Source organism: Nicotiana sylvestris, chromosome 9 (genome assembly GCF_000393655.2).
Source record: "Nicotiana sylvestris chromosome 9, ASM39365v2, whole genome shotgun sequence".
Taxonomy (NCBI): domain Eukaryota; kingdom Viridiplantae; phylum Streptophyta; class Magnoliopsida; order Solanales; family Solanaceae; genus Nicotiana; species Nicotiana sylvestris.
This window is the reverse complement of record NC_091065.1, coordinates 133,080,634-133,099,482: the sequence shown is the minus strand read 5'-3', so window position 1 is coordinate 133,099,482 and position 18,849 is coordinate 133,080,634. Positions and strand designations below refer to the sequence as shown.

The 18,849-nt window shown below is 35.0% G+C and overlaps 1 protein-coding gene across 1 annotated transcript; it reads right to left on the bottom strand.

Annotated features, from left to right (window-relative positions):
• Positions 1–509: 509 nt before the first annotated feature.
• Positions 510–15,507, bottom strand: LOC104249360 (protein HESO1-like). The gene is made up of 10 exons (XM_009805770.2): positions 15,364–15,507; positions 14,624–14,687; positions 14,232–14,417; positions 13,856–14,032; positions 12,092–12,276; positions 10,885–10,980; positions 8,683–8,728; positions 1,792–1,898; positions 1,566–1,667; positions 510–1,490 (listed from the first exon to the last, which is right to left on the bottom strand). Exons 2-10 carry the CDS (start codon positions 14,640–14,642, stop codon positions 678–680), a joined length of 1,731 nt encoding a protein of 576 aa, XP_009804072.2. The 5' UTR covers positions 14,643–14,687; positions 15,364–15,507; the 3' UTR covers positions 510–677.
• Between the last annotated feature and the right edge of the window lie 3,342 nt (positions 15,508–18,849).

Here is an 18,849-nt window from a genome sequence, read left to right as displayed (position 1 = left end):
TGCAAGGGACTAACAGCATCAAGGATGGACCAACAAAAAATCTAGAAAATAAAAAAAGACGAGGAATCAACGCCATGAACTTCTCTAGTCTGGCTGGGTGTTAAATAAGATCAATAACAAATTGTGCAATCAAACATAAAGGTAAGCATTCTGACGTAAATAACTAGTGATGGCAGTGGAAATGAAAGGGTAAATACCATACAAAACATAATTATCATGTCAATTGTACTCCGTATAACTTGAGTAAATTTCTTTAACTTGTATTGTATATTTGTTGCTCTTTCTCCGTTTATAATGAAGTGTGACAGAGTTCAAAAGGAATAAGTATCAAAGCACTATACGATTGATAATTTACATCGAGAAATTAGGTGCGAGGATATGCCAGAAACTTACATAATAGAATTCCTAAGAGACAAGAAAAGTGCTGCATTTTTTACTGTTATAAACATAGGCAAACTAGATGCCAAAGCATACAACTGAGAGATTTGAAGACAAATAGAAAAGAAAGATAAAGAAAAGGCAGGCACATAAACATAACTTTAAATCTCGTTCACTAAGGCTCTAAACATTTGGCAGCTGTCCTTCAATTAGTAATTTCAATCTCTGCAACCATAAGTTGTACAAAGGCTAGAAACCAAGACTGACAGAATTACATTGATTAGTTTTAACTTCGCACATCAAAACCTCCTCGGGTCTGGGGGCAAAAAATATGCAGAGGAATGCATAGAATCACAACCCGAATTAGAATAACCAAGAGGAAATCTGAACGGCTCATAAGACATTTGACTACCTATAAGGGGACTGGAATGAGGAACAGCTGGCGCAATCACATTTGGGTGTCTAATTATCTCCCTACCATGCACTTCTCCAAAGGGTTCTGCTAATATGATTTTTCCATGGGCAGGTTCAAATGAAACAGGTGGCAATTTATTGTGCATGCCTTCTCTTGACATCATTCCTGGGTTTACCACTGGTTCCCACCTATTTGTCAAATAGTGAGGCATCGGCTGCTCTTGCCTGGATAACCCTTTTCCTGGCTGTCTTCCTGACAACCCAGAAGAGGTGCCCCCCAAACAATCATCTGTTTGACTTCTCTTTGTCAAGGAAGAGTCAGTTGGCCCCAAAAGTTTCCGTTTTCCTTGTGGCATCCACCCCGGACTTTCCACAGATGACATGCTTTTGGTCATGATAGCATCAACATGTACAGTTTTTTTATTGCATATTGAACGTTCAACAGATTGCACCTCTTTTTTTCCAGAAGCACAAGCTTGTATATTTTTTGCAATATTTCTTACTGTGTCACCGCTGTCTAGCCTGGAGGCTGCATCTCGGCCAAATAGGAACTCCCTTAAAGAGTTCCCTCCAATCTTTTTATTTGAAAAATCAAAAATGTGTTGGACTGAAAGCTGGATGCAGCTATAGATTCTTTTAACTTCTTCTTCTCCTACAGCCCTAGCGACATTTTGAGATCGATCAGCGAAATCTTCAACCTGTGAAAGACCACTAACATTAATTTATTGCTTTTTAAGAACATGTCAAGAAATGAACAAGCCAAGCACAATTACATTAATATGGCCTACTCTAGAACCCCATGTTTTAGATATCCAAGATCCTTGAAATGTACTGGCACACAAACCTCTGGACCAAAGTTTCTCAACTGATAGTAACTGCAATGGAGTTAAATCAACATTATGTATAATTCCAGCATAGCGGTTAGAACACAATGCCTACAAATAGCGGCCTGCATGGCATATGAAGCATTTCAAACCAACAGAGAATACAAAATCCTACCTTGTTTAATAGAGAAACCAAGAGCTCAGCCACTGATTCTTTATTGTTTATTCCATAGTTCGTAAACTTACACAGAGACCTCTCCACTGCCACTGGCTCATTACCATCTAGAATAGATGGGAAGTCAATTAAATCGGTATGGTGACTAAGTCACATCGAAACTGAAAGCAGATACAATACTTGGAAATAGAAAAGACAGGATACCTTTGTGATAAATAACTGAGGGAGAATGAGTGAAAACTTAGATAGCATCAAAAATGAAATAACGCTACATTAGTACTTAGAACTTCTATGCAAAAGAATGATGTATTCACATTGGAAAAGGTCCAAATATACCATCCGTTGAACTTTGCGAAATTAGTTATTAATGCCCTATGTTAAAAGTTTGGTTCAAAAATGAACTCATTGTTACCCAAAGTTCTCACATGTACCCTTAGGTACCAATTCAGCAAACGGACTGCATAACACGTATTTTCTTGTTGATACATAGAGGTGTCGGACCCATTTCCTCATTCCCTTTTTCCCTATTTCCTCCTTCCCCTTCCTTCCCTGGTGCATTACATTTCAGATGTCTTTTTCACCTCTTAATTTCTCAAAAGAGTTTATCCAGGTCTAATAATAAATTTTAATGCTTGGTCCTAACAGAGTATGCCTTTAACAACATACTCTGTAACAACCCATAAACCGTTGGCAGTTGAACTCGAAAAGGGTTTCGCTGCAAAACTTGCCTTAGTTAAATCCCACATCGGAATAGAAGCGGAAAGTTGGGGGCCATAAAGTGGCGAATTTAGGATTCAGCAAAGCGTCCCTCTCGCAGGAGTATTCCAAACCTCACCTTGCTCTTGTGACATGCTATGTTTCCCCCCTCTATTCCAAGAAAAGGGTGAGTCCCATGCGTGGATCGCGATTTTTTAATGATCTTTTTTATGGTTATGCTGGCAATGATAGATGATTAGGTGGATCTTTAATTGGTTTGTTCCGATTCTAATAGGTGCGCCTAACATTGCATTTCTACCATTACATAATATTTCATTTTACTTGTTGTCTCCAAGTCTCTTGCACCTTTTGGGTTAAAGCCCAAGGAGACAACCATGAGACTCAAAAGCCTTGGCAGTTGGGCCTGTGCCATGACAGGTGGTATTAGAGCCAGTACCTCCCGTAGTGCAGTGATGGAACAGATTTTAGCGAGAACGTTAAGTCCCTCAGGAGGGTGAATGTAACAACCCACAGATTGTGGGCGGTTGAACCCAAAAGGGTGTTGCCTAATTGCCCATGAGTTTTATGTTGAATCGGGTAGTACTAAACAACAATAATAATCGACAAATAAGTTTATTAGTTGTTAAGTAAAAATTATGAGTGCATTTGTTACTCTTTTTTTTTGAATTACATATATATTTATTCTTTTTCTTCGTTGTGCCTTTTTTTTAAACTAAAGCCCACATTTTAATTGCGCTTTGCACTTAAAGCCCCAATAACTTGAAGCGTTGTTATGAGTTTTTCACTTTTGACAACACTGATAGTATTTCAACCGTATCTCAAAGAGAATCCCATCTTCAAGACCACCACCACCAACAATAAACCCAGTGTAATCCCTCAAGACCCTTGATGAAAAATCATGGAATCACATAATTTGGAACAAATAACAAGTGTTTTTAAACTAAGGCCAATGTGTGTTGGCGCATCACCATTTGGTAGACCGTCAACGAAGGAGGTTTGCCACATTCTTTAAAGCTATAGAGTCTCCAATTTTGAGGGAGTAGCATATGTATATTACGTCATCAAATATTGTTGTAATTTGTCAATAAAATAGAATTAAATAGCCATGTTGAGAAAAATATCTCCGGAGATATATACTCTAGCATCAGTCCCATGCTTTCTCAATATTCAACTTTACTGATGCTAAAGGAACAGTCAATTGAATTGGACAAACCAATAGCTCTGTCAACTACAGATTTAAAATTAAAACTAGTTGAGGCTAGTCTAGGTGTTCTTTAATGAACTTCATAATACTCCCTCCATCCCAATTTATGTGACACCTTTTCCTTTTTAGCCAGTTCTAAAAAGAATGACACCTTTTTATATTGAGTAATAATTTAACTTTAAAGTACCCATTGTAACCTTAATGAAATGATTTATATTACACCCCGTACTTTCATGTTCGAATGCGTCTTAAGTGAATCAATACAAGTCAGAGAGTTCAAGGACCTTTACAAAGATAATGATGGGTTAACACAGGTATTATGGAAGTATCGTGAGGGTTGGAGGTTAAACGAATCAAAGATGTTATAACTCGTACTTTCGTGGTAAACTAGGAGTACTTAATAAGCTAATGAGGTCATATTTTAAGGTATTTGAATCATATAGTATTTGTATGTTAGGTTTTGATGTCAAACAAGTTGTAAAACAAAAGTCAACAAAAATTGTCGCAAGATACGTTCATAATTTTACTGAAATTTGGATCTAAAGTCACTGAGCTTTTCTCTCAATATACTTGGAGTTATGGTGTGATCCACCCACCAAATTGAAGCCCTACGAGTCTAGTTTTCAACGCATTAAACCATTCAAGAGTAGAGAGATATTCGCATTTTCGCGAGACTACGCAGGCAGCCCCTATGGGACCCACTTGGTCACTGGCCGACCTTCACCTATTTTTATCTCGTGTTTGGGATGAGCTTTGCTCATATTTCAACCACCTTCTATCCTCACACACTCCAAACCCTCCCAAACAATTCCCCCAAGGCTCCAAACAAATTCCAAAAAAACACACCATAATCCAACATCAAAGTTAGCCAAAGGTGGAGAATAACCCATTTATGGTGTTGTGATGTGAAAAAGGATGATGGTGAGATAAGTTAAGCTTAGGGTTCGAATTTTATCTACTGCCTAAGGTATGTTTAACAGTCTTTTGGTTATTTTTAAGGTTAATTACATGTTGGTTGTGGCGTTGGAGTAAAAGATTACAAGATAGCACTTGAAGGTTGTGTGTGTGTATATTAAAAAAAGGGCAGCCCGGTGCACTAAGCTCCCGCTATGCGCGGGGTCCGGGGAAGGGCCGGACTACAAGGGTGTATGTATGTATATATGTGTGTGTGTGTATATATATATATATGTGTGTATATACATGTATGTGTACATACATGTATGTGTACATACATGTATATGTGTACATACATGTATATGTATATACATGTATATATATATGTTGTTATGGCTGGAAATTGGGGGAAAATAACTTGATTATTATATGGTTTATGTTGTTATGAATGTATATATGTTTATCAAGTGAATTGATGAAAGAAACATATGAAACTATGAATTGAAAGTGAAGGTTGAGGTGCTAGTGCATATGGGACTGTTTTGAAAGGTTTTGAGCTAAGTTTCGGCTGGTTCTTTATGTAGTATCTTGGATATGTTATTGTTGATGTTGTTCCTATTGTTTTGGTGCTAGTTTGAGTTGGATGGAAGTGGAATTTTATAAGAGAAATATTGTTCGATTTTTTTTAAGTGACCTACTAGCGTAAAAGCATGTTTGTAAGTCCTTTTATGGCATTAACTACAAGTTTTACTATCTTAATGTAGATTGAAGTATTCGGGAAGATATACGTTGAGTCGTTAAGTAAACGACAAAGGTATGTTAAGGCTCACTCTTTCTTTCTTTTGGCATGATCTACAAAGAACATAACTATAACGACGTTACTTAGGAACTCTATTCTCAAGATTAAAGCTTGTGAACCTCATTGTTTCATATTATTATAGCTCATGAATCTTATTGTTCTTTGTTGGGATTACTTCCCGCCTTAATAGCCTTTGAATCTTATGTCTTCTTATGATCCTTGTTGACTCTCGGACAATTGATATAGACATAGTTACATAACAATAATCGGAGGATAACAACCTTGAGTCACTCCGATCAGATCCATAAGGCCCTTCAGAGTCATTGCTTGCATTGCACTTGTCATAGCTTGCATTGCACTTGTATATATGTATCTACTTTACTCTACCAAGCCGCGCTATAGTTGGCCGGGTACGGCACTTATTGTGCAACCACCGATCAGTTGGGTATTACCCAGCCCTTTGTGGCACGGTACGACCGAGCCCTCTTTGATGCCGGGTATGTTATAAGATATCACCGAGTCCTTTTAAAGGCCAGGAACAACTGAGTCCTCTTCGAGGCTGGGTACATTATGATATGACATGATTTACCCCAAAGAATGGCTTGATACTAAATTATATGGCCCCGTCGAGTGGCCTGATTTTTACAGACATGCATATATATCCATGATTGTGAAAGTGTATGCCCTCAAAGGCTTGTTATGAGTTTTAGGTTTACTTCTGTACTCTTCCTTTGTATTTCTATCTCTATTTATGTGATTTACCTGCCTTACATTTTCAATACATTTTTCGTATTGACGACCCCTTGCTGGGGCGCTGCGTTTCATGCCCGCAGATACAGATAGCGATTCAGACGATACTTCACAATAGGTGAATCAACTCAGCTGAAGGTTGTCACGCTCCTTTCTTTCGGTGTTGTCTAGTGAGCTGGTAGGTATGATGGTTGCATATATGTACATAGTTGGGTATGGCGGGGCCCTGTCCTGACCTTATGATGTTTATGTACTCCTTAGAGGCTTGTAGACAGATGTTATGTGTATTGATGGTCATGGCGGCCTTGTAGGCCCGTATGTCTGATGTATATAAGCTTGTATAACATTTTGGGTCGTCCTTTGTCGTGTTTTCTTTCATGTTTTAGTCAGATTATCTTATCGCGGCCTTTTCGACCCATTTACGCATGATAGCATGGTTATGGATGCACGTTATGTTGGTGCTCGATGAAGTAGACCCGAATGTCCGCGTGCCCCTCCGATTTGGGGTGTGACAATTTATAACCACAATTATTCTAGACCACAAGTTTCAAAAGTCTTTAATTCTTTCTTATACGATGTGCGCGAGCAAACACCGTCACATGGTTGGAGGGAGTACATCAGAACATTACTAAAACGAGCTGGTTGAAATGAACCCAAGTTGAACATGCAACATGGTTCTCTTAGTCCTCCATCAAGAACATCAACAAAGGGATTGTGTTGTTAAGGTTCTTTATTCAAGAACTCAACTGGGTGGTTAATATGGGCGCTCTTGGAGGGCGTATTGTTTAATGGTGGAAGGAGGCGGAAGGAGGAAATAGGGAAGAAGAGAGAAGAAAGAGGAAATGGATCCTACACCTCCACGTGTCAACAAGAAAAGATAGGCATTGTGGAGTCCATTTGTTGAGTTGAAAATAAGGGTATACATGAGAACTTTGGGTAATGGTGCGGCCATTTCTGAAGCAAACTTTTAATGGAAGGTATGAAAGACTAATCTTGCAAACTTCAGAGGTATATTTGGACTTTTCCCTATTCATATTACCTAAATCCTGAAGTCAACAATGTCCAGATATATTAATGAATGTTTGTCATCAAATATTTTGGTGTATCTTCCTTCAGACTCGCAGCTGCACCAAGAGGGAACAGTGTTATGGTTTTCCTCAAAGATGACAATCTGACGGACCGTGATATCTCTGGATCTAAGAATCATGGAAGACATAATTGAAATATGCACCTGGAATTAAATCATATTGGTATAAGGAGCAGAAAAGGACAAAAGAGGAAGTAAGAAGCGCTCATATTTGGACAACACTGGCATACATTCTTCTGATTGATCAGTCAAAACTTTTGCCTTTCTCCTAATTAACAACCTCTTAAATATGACCACCTTTCCCATAACTTTTGTGATAGCACTTTCCCATAACTTTTTACTCGACATGGATGTGACATGAAACTGGTTTACAGCTCTCAATACTCTAACCAAGTACAAACCAATCGCACAGTTTAGCTTTCACCCAACAATATATTTTTTTTAATAAGGAGCTTTCGGCCAACAATATATTAGTCCGCACAAAGCATCACATTTGGAGGGTGTTTGGCTAAGCTTATAAGGTGGGTCAAACTAGCTGATAAACACTTTTTAACTTACCTACACGTTTGGTAAACACCCAAAGTAATTATAAGTCAAAAGCTATAAGTTGGTCACCCCCCAACTTATGATTTTTTAGCTTATAAGCATTTTTGGTTTCATCAAATATTTTACTATTTGCCCTTCTCAAAAAAATATTTTACTATTTTATCTTTAAATCTTTTCTAATTCTCAAGATGCTCTTCCCAAACTAGAACTCCTAACTCCCTCTCCATTCCAAGTTCTTCGTTCATTCTTCTCCTTTTATAAATACTCTTAAATTTATACTTTTTGTAATAACTTTAGGGACATCATAGTTGTCTTAACATAAAAAACTACTAATCAAAACGTTTTTTATCAAACATATCACCTGCTTATTTTCATTTTCAAGACTTCTATCCAAACATATATCTGATTATTTATAAAATCAGTTTCAACACTTAATACAGTCAGACCTCTTTATAACAGTATCGTTATATAACAACCATTCACTATAAAAGCCAAATTTCTTCGGAACCAATTTCCATGCTATGTGATAATATATGTTCTTTATAACAGCACTTCGCTATAACTACCCAAAAAATCTGGAACAGATGAGGCTGTTATAGAGAGGTTTGACTATATTCACCCGCTACTCTCAATTAGATAACCCAAACGGGCTCTTAATACGTCTAATACCGAAATTAAGATGCCAAAACTAAAACTTACATGACATTGTTTTTGTGTGGTAAACTAGTAATAACAATGCAAATATTTAAATCAAATGTTAGACCTTCAAAGGAACATTGAATTCCAAAATGATTCTAAAATGAAATTTGCCCTTTGTGATGGGATTGAGAAATTTCAATCAGAATTAACTTGGCTATATAAATTTATTGGATAGAAGTAATAAGTAGGCATTACCTCTGAATAAAGCGGAAAATGGAGGCAGAATGGGAGGATTTCGTGTCTGCAAAGTTTTTAATTTAGCCATAAAAGTGTTGATGAGGAAAAATATTCATAACTAAGCTACATAACAAACAACAATAGAGTTAAGAGAAATCTACAATGATCTAATTATACTTTGATGGTCGTCAAAGAAAAAACAAGGATCGGGAATATATAGAGAAGTCTGAATCACTTTTGAATTACAACATATAACAATAATCATCCAAGTTGGCTAAAGAAAGAAAGAAAGCTCAGTGCACAAATATTCAAGTGGTGTTCAATCTAGGTGGAGAAAAGGAAAATATTTGTTTTTCTCCTCTGTTTCTTCTATAGGTACGACAACATTTTGTTTTTCAATTCACAATGAGAAGATTATGATGCTATGAAGTAGTTGGGAAGATGAAGTAAAACATGATTCAGATCCCCCTTTTATTTACAGAACAGGTAAATGGTAACATGACTTAAATCTTCTTAAAATAATTACAACAGCTAATGGGAAAAGGTTGCACCTAGAAATGAAATCACACTGCTTTTTTACATCCACCTCTTCCTGGCCGAAAAAGAAACGGCAAACTAACTATACTTGAGGAAGTGAGTTCAACCATTTTCTCATTGGGCCAGGATCCATAGCCGTTCAACCTGAGGAAAGTGCGATTGTTGTTTCTTTCCAGCCCATTCCATCTACCGGGGCCCTGTTGCGTCCTAAGGGGGGCACCATCAATTCTTGATGCTTGAAAGCAGCTGTTCCAGACAGTTTTCTACACCATTATCTATTCCAAGTACTTGAACTTACGCAGGCATTACGGCCAAATATGTCTGAGAAAGTTTGATTCATCCCTATAGATATATTCTCTTTCTGAGTTTACCACATGGGGGAATACATACCATATAAGTTGTACCGGATATTCTGTGTTATGATACACGTGTTAATCCTTGTGTCCGCACTATTTGTGAACATTGCATTTGTTCTTCTTAAAGGCAAATTAGAGAGGTTTAATTTAGCTTCTTACAATAGAAAGGAATTGCTATCAAGCTCTATAAATGGCCAAAGGTAGCACGAAGTTGATCTTGGACCAAAGGTATGTAAAAACAAACTTGTTGCAGGAATTTCATTAGACTAATTTTTCAGTTCCTCACCACAAGGTCAAAAGAGTCAATCCAACACGAACAGGAGAGAGTTTACTTTTGAAAAGAAGAAAAAGAGGCTACAAAAGCATAGGTTAAAGTACAAATGATAAATCTGTGAAAAGAAGCTCTATGTGCTTCCAAAAAGCATGTGGGAACCTAGTATTTTGCTTCTTTTTTTTGGTGATACGTAGTAGTATTTTGCTTTTCATGTATCCACGTCAAATAGGTTGGTACTACATATGGGTCCTCCCAAATAAAAACAAAACCTAAAAATTGAACATACTTATGCAAAAAGGCACAGATATCTGCTAAACACAGCAAAACCCATGAACCCAGACATTAATGATTTTGACTTCTGCGTGAAACAAGATCAGCAACTCAATTCTAGATTTAAAATGCCAGCTAAAAACACATGTTATTGGTTGATGTCACCTTCCCACCATCATTTCCGTGAGAAAAGTCGTGTAGAGGTGGAAATATGGGGAAAACAAGTAGGCTTTGAATCCATTCATTCCCAACATATTCATTGCCCCATTGGTTTAGCCCATCAAGTTACTCATTTCCCGACTTTGCCGTATCAAGATACTATATTGTTTACAAGCAACATGAAGATTTGTGAGATGTAGCATGATTTCAAGATTCAGAAGATACTATATTGTTTACAAGAAGGTCCAACATCTTCTGTTGAGCCGAGAGTCTCCCGGAAACAACCTCTCTACCCTTTCGGGGTAGGGGTAAGGTCTGCGTACACTCTACTCTCCCCAAACCCCACTAGTGGGATTTTACTGGGTATGTTGTTGTTGTAAGAAGGTCCAATAGGTGGAGGTAAAAACAAATCAGCCAAACATCCCAAAAGAATAACCAACAATGCTAGACACCTAAAGTTTCTTAAACATGAGATGGCAGAAATAGATAGATAGAGAACTTGGCAATTTCGAATAGAAAAACACGATAAGCAAAAGGTTCAAGATCGCCATAAAAGAATGAGGAAAGGAAATAATGAAAATTCAAGGATTTCTGCAAATGATGAACTTGTTCCTAAAACCATACCTGCAAATGGAAAGCAACCAAAAGTATTATAGATAAAGAATTCAATGTTTGATCCTTTGCACTGTTAATATTTTGTGCTTTTGCCCATGCTTTCATCTGCAAAGAGAAAATTCATGAGAAATCTGAACTAAAAATGGAAAACATTCTTTAGCGAAAAACATTGAATATTGCACCTAAAAACACCCAAAGTATCTGCTCTATTTTCACACTGCAGCACATGCTTTATGTAAAGGATATCTATCCCAAAACAAATTATGGGCACTAGAGATTGGACACGCCTGAAAAAAGAATTTCAACAAAAAAAACAAGGGTGACACACACCCAACACGTGTTTGATCACGTCAAGGAATTTAAACTGTTTCAGAATCAAAGGTTTTGTGCACTCTACATGTCTTATTTAACTAAAAATTGAGGCACCCCATGGCTCAAAATTGAGAAAAGAAAAGGAAAAGAAAAGAGGGACTGAATGTGTTTAACTAAACCTAAAAAACAAAAAAAAACTTATACATGTGACTGCTTAACATGTCCTTGGAGATCATATATATGTATAGAATTGATTTTAATTTAGATTTGCTGATGTATTATAAAGGGACAGACTGCTGAAAATCTTCAGCAGTGCGATCATCTATACAAGTTATTGAAACCAAAATCTGAACCCAAAAGGAGGCAAATATGGGAGTTCATTCTAATGGTATGACTTTTGAATAGAAAAAAGGTTATGTGCACATAATCCATTTGTTAGACAAGTTTCTCGCACATGCTATCATGTGAATGCAACATGTGTGGGCTAGTAAGACTTTCCAACAGATGTACCACCTTCATTAAGGAGATTCATAGCTTTGGACAGAAAATCTCAAAAGGTGAAATTCAGTGGAGAGGCCAAATAAGGACAGACATTTAGGAAAAGATCCCCAAAAAAGAAAAGAAAAGAAGAGAAAGGCTCTTCATTTTCTTATATCCTGATTCCCAAGTATACTTATGAGATCATAAACGTAGGGGCTCATCCCAAGGCTGTGCACATTTGGATGGTCGTCCAAACCAGGATAGCCAAGAAATCTATCAGGAAACAAAAAGGAAAAGAAAGATATTCATAACCAATTGCAAATATGTAATGTGATCCTTAACATGATTCTTCAAACTTTTCCTGTACAAAGGTACTGAACCACTCTTTGATAAATATATGTATTAAAGGACAAGCATATTTTACCAAGAAGCTCAATTTCCGAAAACGTTCATCAATGGCACCAATCATGTAAATCATCTTTGATTTTGATATCCCATCCCAGTTTTCAACTGATATATCACATTCAATTTCAGTTCCTTGGTCAACAACTTTGAGAACTGGCACCCTGGCAGTTGTAACTGCATAGACACCATAAACGAAACCATTCCCTGCGGCAGAAAATTTACATATCAGAACCACCAAAAACATTAACCAAAGTCTTTAAAACATACAAAATGCTCTAACTATCATGGTAATACAGTCACCTTTTAAGGATGAGCATGTAAAAATTAATTTGAACACCTGAACAATACTGGACTTTAGTTCAGTTACCTATATATGAAGTCAAAAGTCTTTTATCTTTTACAACATGTATATATGTATATTTTTGTAGAAGTATCAATGAATTTACTTCATATCAACGCATGAGTACAGCAAATGTATCAAGGTCTATCGGTTGGTCACTGCTGCATTGAGCTTTCTATCTCTGCCATTTTAAATAATTGTGATCCCACAGATGAGGGATCACAATTATTGCTGTTGTTGTTGTGATCCCATAGATGCATGGGGCTTTGTCGAATAACTTAATGCACATGGCATCAGCCTTATAGATGTAATTCCAGACATGTCTCCAATGCTGGATCAGTCCCTTTCTACTGCTTCACTACTGTCCCATAGCTTTCTTTTACTGTATTTTGATAAGTCGTAGTTGATATTCAGCGATTAAAATTAATCTTATTTCTAGAAGACTGCATTAAATGGACACCAAGGCTGTGTCCTATCATTCAATGAAGCTGGTGAAAATTAAAAATCAGGGTTCAAATTCCATTAGAGACAAAAAAATGCTAGATGGATTCTTCTTATATTCCTAAACCTTAGCGAGTAGAGTTACCCAGTAGTTGGTAGGAGGTAGCAGGTACGAAAGGAATAGTCGTGGCGGGCGCAAGATACCCATACACCACAGTTAATTAAAAAAGGAGATGATGAATATTGCATTAAATGGAAATATTTGTGAAATGTAGCTGACGATTTTTTACATGCTCTTTACATACACCCTCCTGATTTTCACATTTGACTCTCTAGTTCGTACACCTCAGTTAGTCCAAATCATTGCAATCTCCCATCACAATGACCAGAAAAACTAATCGATTTTTGTACATTGTGTACCACGTTAACAGAAGAAAGAAGTGACAAACTGAATCTTTAGTTAATAGATATGCCAAATACCACCAACCTGTTAAGCAAAATGAAACATCAAAGAAATTGCTCGTATATGACAAATGGTAACTGTAGTTAAGTACTTATGGTTAAACTTATTAAGATGAATAGAAAAACCTGGTTCTTCTTCAGTCTCCGTGTTTGCAGACTATCTGACACAATCCAGAAAACCATAAATGAACAGCATTCTTCAGATGTAGTTTTGATCGTTCATGTAGTTAAATATTTATGATTAAATGTTATAATCCCTTGAACTGACAGAGGGGGGAGATATACCAGCAATGGTTTTTCTGATCAATGCACATGTGATAAGCTTATGGAAGAAGAGTTATTTAGACTTTACAAGTTTTTCCAACTGGCTTCTTGGCTCTAAAGGGGACACAAACAAGAGTGACTAGAGGAAATTGTTCAAGCAGCTGCAGATTGAACTTCTCATATCAATACTATGACGACACTTACTGATTATTAGATTCTTGATGGACCAAAATATAGGAAAATTAAAGTAAAATGAAGAATAAGTTCAAAGGTTACTTTGAAGTAGATAAAAAAATTTTGCAAATTTCCTCAGAGTCTGGATCTTCTTCTCCCGTGTAGTGTTAACCTTTCTGCTGGTGAAGTTGACAGATAAATCCAAGTCACTGTTAGCACAGAATAGATCCATTGAGAATGACCCAAACACCTCGATGACTGGAGCATCAGCAGAATAGTCTGAAACAGACAGTAATGAGTACGGCACTATACTATTGCTGGAAAATTACCCCCCCCCCCAAATCTACTCCTTATAACAATGAAATTGAAGCGGCATAACAAATCAATGAACGTTGTGGGATTTAATAACTGCCATCCTTCACACATCAAAAGATTACGAAATTCAAATAGCATAATACAGAATTTGTTATTTAATTACCATAAATCTCCTTTGCTATTTCATTAAAGATACGAACCAAATCTCTTCGAACATCATAATCGCTTGGTTTAGGGCGAAGATCCACATAAACCTCATAAAGTAATTCTTCAAATGCCGATAATTGTTCTAAGGTTGCATATTTGTTCCGCTGCTTCTGTTCACGCTGTTGTGCTTTCTCACGCAGAACTGATATCAAAGTTATATTAGTTTAAAGTATCGATAAATTCCTCACAACAGGAGCAGTAATTCCATCATAAATAGGAGCTCAGCCAACACAACACAAGCTGTAGAGTTTTCACAAAAAGCTTATGAGCAATTTCACAAAATTAACTAAAGACGGGCTTTTTCATCTGTGAAAATAAATATGCAAAACAGTGAAATGGATTACTAACCTTCCAAAGATAAAACCATGGTATTAAAGATGAGTCCAACCTTTACTCGATCATTAATCCACAACTGAAAAAAAAAAATCACTTCAAAAAGTGTATGGTAACTACTTTGAGATCCAGAGGAAACATCAGATATGTATTTTCTGATTCCTCCTTCTTATAATAACGATGGAGGGAAACAGAGTAGTAAAATATAAGCACTATTTCTGATTCTACATTGACTATCTTATTTTGGAGAGGGGTTTCATCTTATATCTGTTGCTCCACTAGCCCAAAACTGTGGTTAAGCCAGAGTCAGAGAGTTGCGATGGCAAATGTCCATCTAATACCTCTAAATCATCTTAGTATTCGTTAACAAATACCCAATTAACAGCTTGTATTCAACTTCTTTAGATATCCAATGATAGCTTAGTTTTCATCAACAAATATTACTACTTGTTTCAACCAAAAACTACAGAAACGAAATTCTGCTTATTTTGATGTAAATCTCACACGTATAACTACAAAAGCCAGCCAATTGAAGTTTGTTTCCACTTATCAACACCCGACTGATCCCCTTACGTTTCACTTTAAGCAAGAGTTAAATTGTTTAAACCAAAAAAAAAAAAAGTACATATATCTTGATATAAAATCCGACTTTAGATACAGTTCTCAAATGTATAAACGAAATCACGAAGCAAGTGAAGTATACAGTTCTGGACCTTAAACCATAGAAACCAAAAAATAAAAAGAAAAAAGGTTACCTTCAACTTCAAGCAATAATTCGGTCGCTGGCCGTCGGTTAGTTGGGGGGTTTTTGAGGTGAAACCGTGCGGTTGGGACGATGAAGGAATAACTATGGGCTTCGGGGAATTTAGAAAAATTTCCTTTTTGAATTTCTTTTTCGTTAAAAAATATGTTTTGTCCCTGAAATCTTACAAGTTTTTTAAAAAATTTCGAAAATAAATCTATATATCTATACTATACAACATTAAAAACATGAAACTTCTTAGCAAAATATCGTTCGTTTTTTTTATTATTTAAAAATAGAGTTCATATTGGACAAGATAGTCATTTAGTTATATTCCTAATATTTAGGAATTTAAAATCACCTAAAAGTTTAATTATTAAATCTTTCGTGTTTAAAGTATGTGAAACTCCTAATAATTAAAATTTTAAAATCATAAATAATCTACCTAATACAAATCTTACTCTCACATCTTCCGAAATATGATCATATTAATAGTCAAGAGAGTTACTACTACATTGTCTCTCAACCAAATTGATACAACTTCTATAAAAACAAAGTACAAAGTCCAATTCTTTAAAAACATAAAAAAATTATTGAATAAAAGTAAATTATATTTACATATTAAAATTTGGTATAATCTAATATTAAAAATTAAAATCAACAGATAATAAATAATTTTGTTTAATGTTAAGAATAAATAATTAAGTATTTGAATTGATTAATTCAGAAAAATATTTAACTTTTCTTAATTAATCGTATAAGTAAAATTATTCTTTAAGTTGATAAACAACTTATTGTTAGACTACTAGAAATGTGAGAATTGAGTAAGAAAATAGAGAAAAATCATTAATGTATACTATTAACAGCTTGTTTGGATGCTTGTTACATATCGTTTCATAATGTATCGCATCGTATTGTATTGTACTGTATTGTATCGTCTGATGAATACAATGTTTGGATGAATTGTGTCGTTTTGTCGTCGTTTCATGGTATCACGCACCAATAATACGATGAATAAACTTGCAATATTATAAAGAAAAATTATGATACGGTATATAAAAAGGTAGGGTAAATGATTGAAGGGTGAGATTGAGAGAAAAAGACAAGATAACGACGCAACCACACCAAATCGGTCGTTACATAAAGTGACACATTTCATCGTTACGTAACGATAGATTTAACGATACGATACAATAAAATTTAAGTAACAATCAAAACAAACATTGTATTTAAAGTAACAATACGATATAATACAATAGGTAACAACCATCCAAATAAGCTGTAAAAGTCAACTTGATTAAAATGCAAACTTGAAGAAAGGTAAAATACAAAATATATTCTATGTATACATTACCCTCCTCAAACCTGACTTTGCGAGTTACACTCGGTTTGTTATTGCTATTATTGTATGATTTATTTCTTTAGTGAGTTAGCTAAATAGGAACAACAATTTAACATTTACCATTTTCATAAACTTATAATTTATTTTGTTAGGTTCTATTTTATAACTCAAATATATTTTTTAAATATTGTTTACGTGATTTCTAAAAGCTTGTGTTATTCGTTTTTTATTCCTTTAAAAATTAAGTTCACACTGAAAAAATAGATAGAATTTTAAAATCAACTAAAATTTTATTTATTAACTAAGTTTTTTTCTTATTTGAAATATTTAGGACTTTATTAATTCAAATATACCTTATAGTCATTTATTTCCTATTCTTATGTAATAAATGTGTTATTACTCAAAACCTTTTTTAGGCGACACTAGACTAATATACTTTGAAACCCTAAGCTTAAGAGACAACATATATTCCTTCTTACTTTCTCGATGCGTGCCAATTAAAGATTATTCTTTTGTTATTCGAATTAGGTAATAGAATCATTCTCTCTAATTAGACTTAGAAAGAGATATTTTACCTATAGATGTTCACGCAATATATAATTCCTTGTGTTTTTAGTCACTGCATTTTGATTTGTTTTAAAGTTTGAGTTTTATATTAATTTATTGGACATATTTAACACGCGATTATTTACATCAATATCAACACATACTTCCAACACTATTGCATTTAAATGTTTTGATAGATATAAGATTTACTCCTCGACTTGGCGGGATCATGGGACTATTAGTCTAAATTTTGAGATTCTTATAAGATAACGAAGCATAATTTATGATTAAGTTGAATGGTTAACACAAAAACAAGAATCATAAAATTCATAATCATGTGATTTCATAAAGTTTTGTCGAATAAGTCTTATTTTAAAAAGATATAATGATGTCTGATGTAATTTGGTTAAAATTGCTATTTAAATTATTTTCTAAGTTGAATTTTGACATTAATAAAACTGTTAGCTATTAAAATTTTCTCTATTTGAATTATGCAGAAATTCTTAATATTTTAAATTTTTTATTTTGAGTAAAATTTTACTTCTATAAATATCTTTCTTATTTGTCGTAATTTAAAAATTATTTATATAAGATCAGTACTCATCATCTTCATGAATTTATACTTTCATTTTACAGCTTAAACATTATTTTTAACATAATATTTATCTAATTTTTAAAAAAGTTTATACTTACTCATTGAGAAAAGTTACACGCGCAACGCGCGTACACTGAGCCTAGTTTTTCAAAAATCAAATTTCAAACTTTTCAGAAAAACTTTTTTCCCTACTCACAAAACTGCAATATTTTTTCAAGTGAAATGTATGTCCAAACACAATTTCAAATTCCAAAATAGCATCTTTCAACTTATGTCACGACCAAAACTTAACCTGCCGTGATGGCGCCTATCATGATATTAGGCAAGCCGACATCTCAAACGTACCAACACTTTTAAATTCAAAATAGACTAAAAACAGGTTTAAATAGTGAAAATCTCATAAAATTGAATGAAACTTCACAACTCAATACAGAATTTTCCCAAAACCAGGTGTCACTGAGTATATGAGCAAAAGCTATGATTTCTGAAATGTTTATACATTGGTGTTTATGATAATAATCATTGGATGTAAAGAAATAAAAGTATGAAATATGAAATGCGGCCATCGTGCCATGAATGAATAACATTATATATGGCCAAGAGTGCCATGGAAATGAAGATTTTGTGAATAGTTAAAAGGGCTAATGATGCGATGAATGGCATGACATACTATGAGATGGATATAGTTATATTACTATTTTCATTATCCTAAATACATAAATAAATGAATATTTTTGGGGGTATCATTAGCGAGTCGAGAAAGGGTGGGTTGTTACGGCGCACACCCAAAACTACACGTACTAGTGTATGAGTGATTGAGGGATAAATCCCTTGCTGATTTGTTGAGATTATCCTCCTTAATTGGATGAGATTGATATATTGAGATTATTCCCCTTAATTGGGATGAGATGATTGCTAGCAAAAGACGATGTCGACCCGCACAGCATTGTGGTGAGAGGGCTTAGCCGATCAGGCATAGATCAGATGCCATGTTGTGCACATGTTGGTGTTGTGTT

What these genes read in the sequence shown, in the direction of transcription:
- LOC104249360 (XM_009805770.2), bottom strand. An exon ending in TTCGGAAATTGAGCTTCTTG is followed by an intron (nt 10,981 to 12,091) that starts GTAAAATATGCT and finishes TTCTCTTTGCAG; the next exon opens with ATGAAAGCATGGGCAAAAGC. An exon ending in TGGTTGCTTTCCATTTGCAG is followed by an intron (nt 8,729 to 10,884) that starts GTATGGTTTTAG and finishes AAAACTTTGCAG; the next exon opens with ACACGAAATCCTCCCATTCT.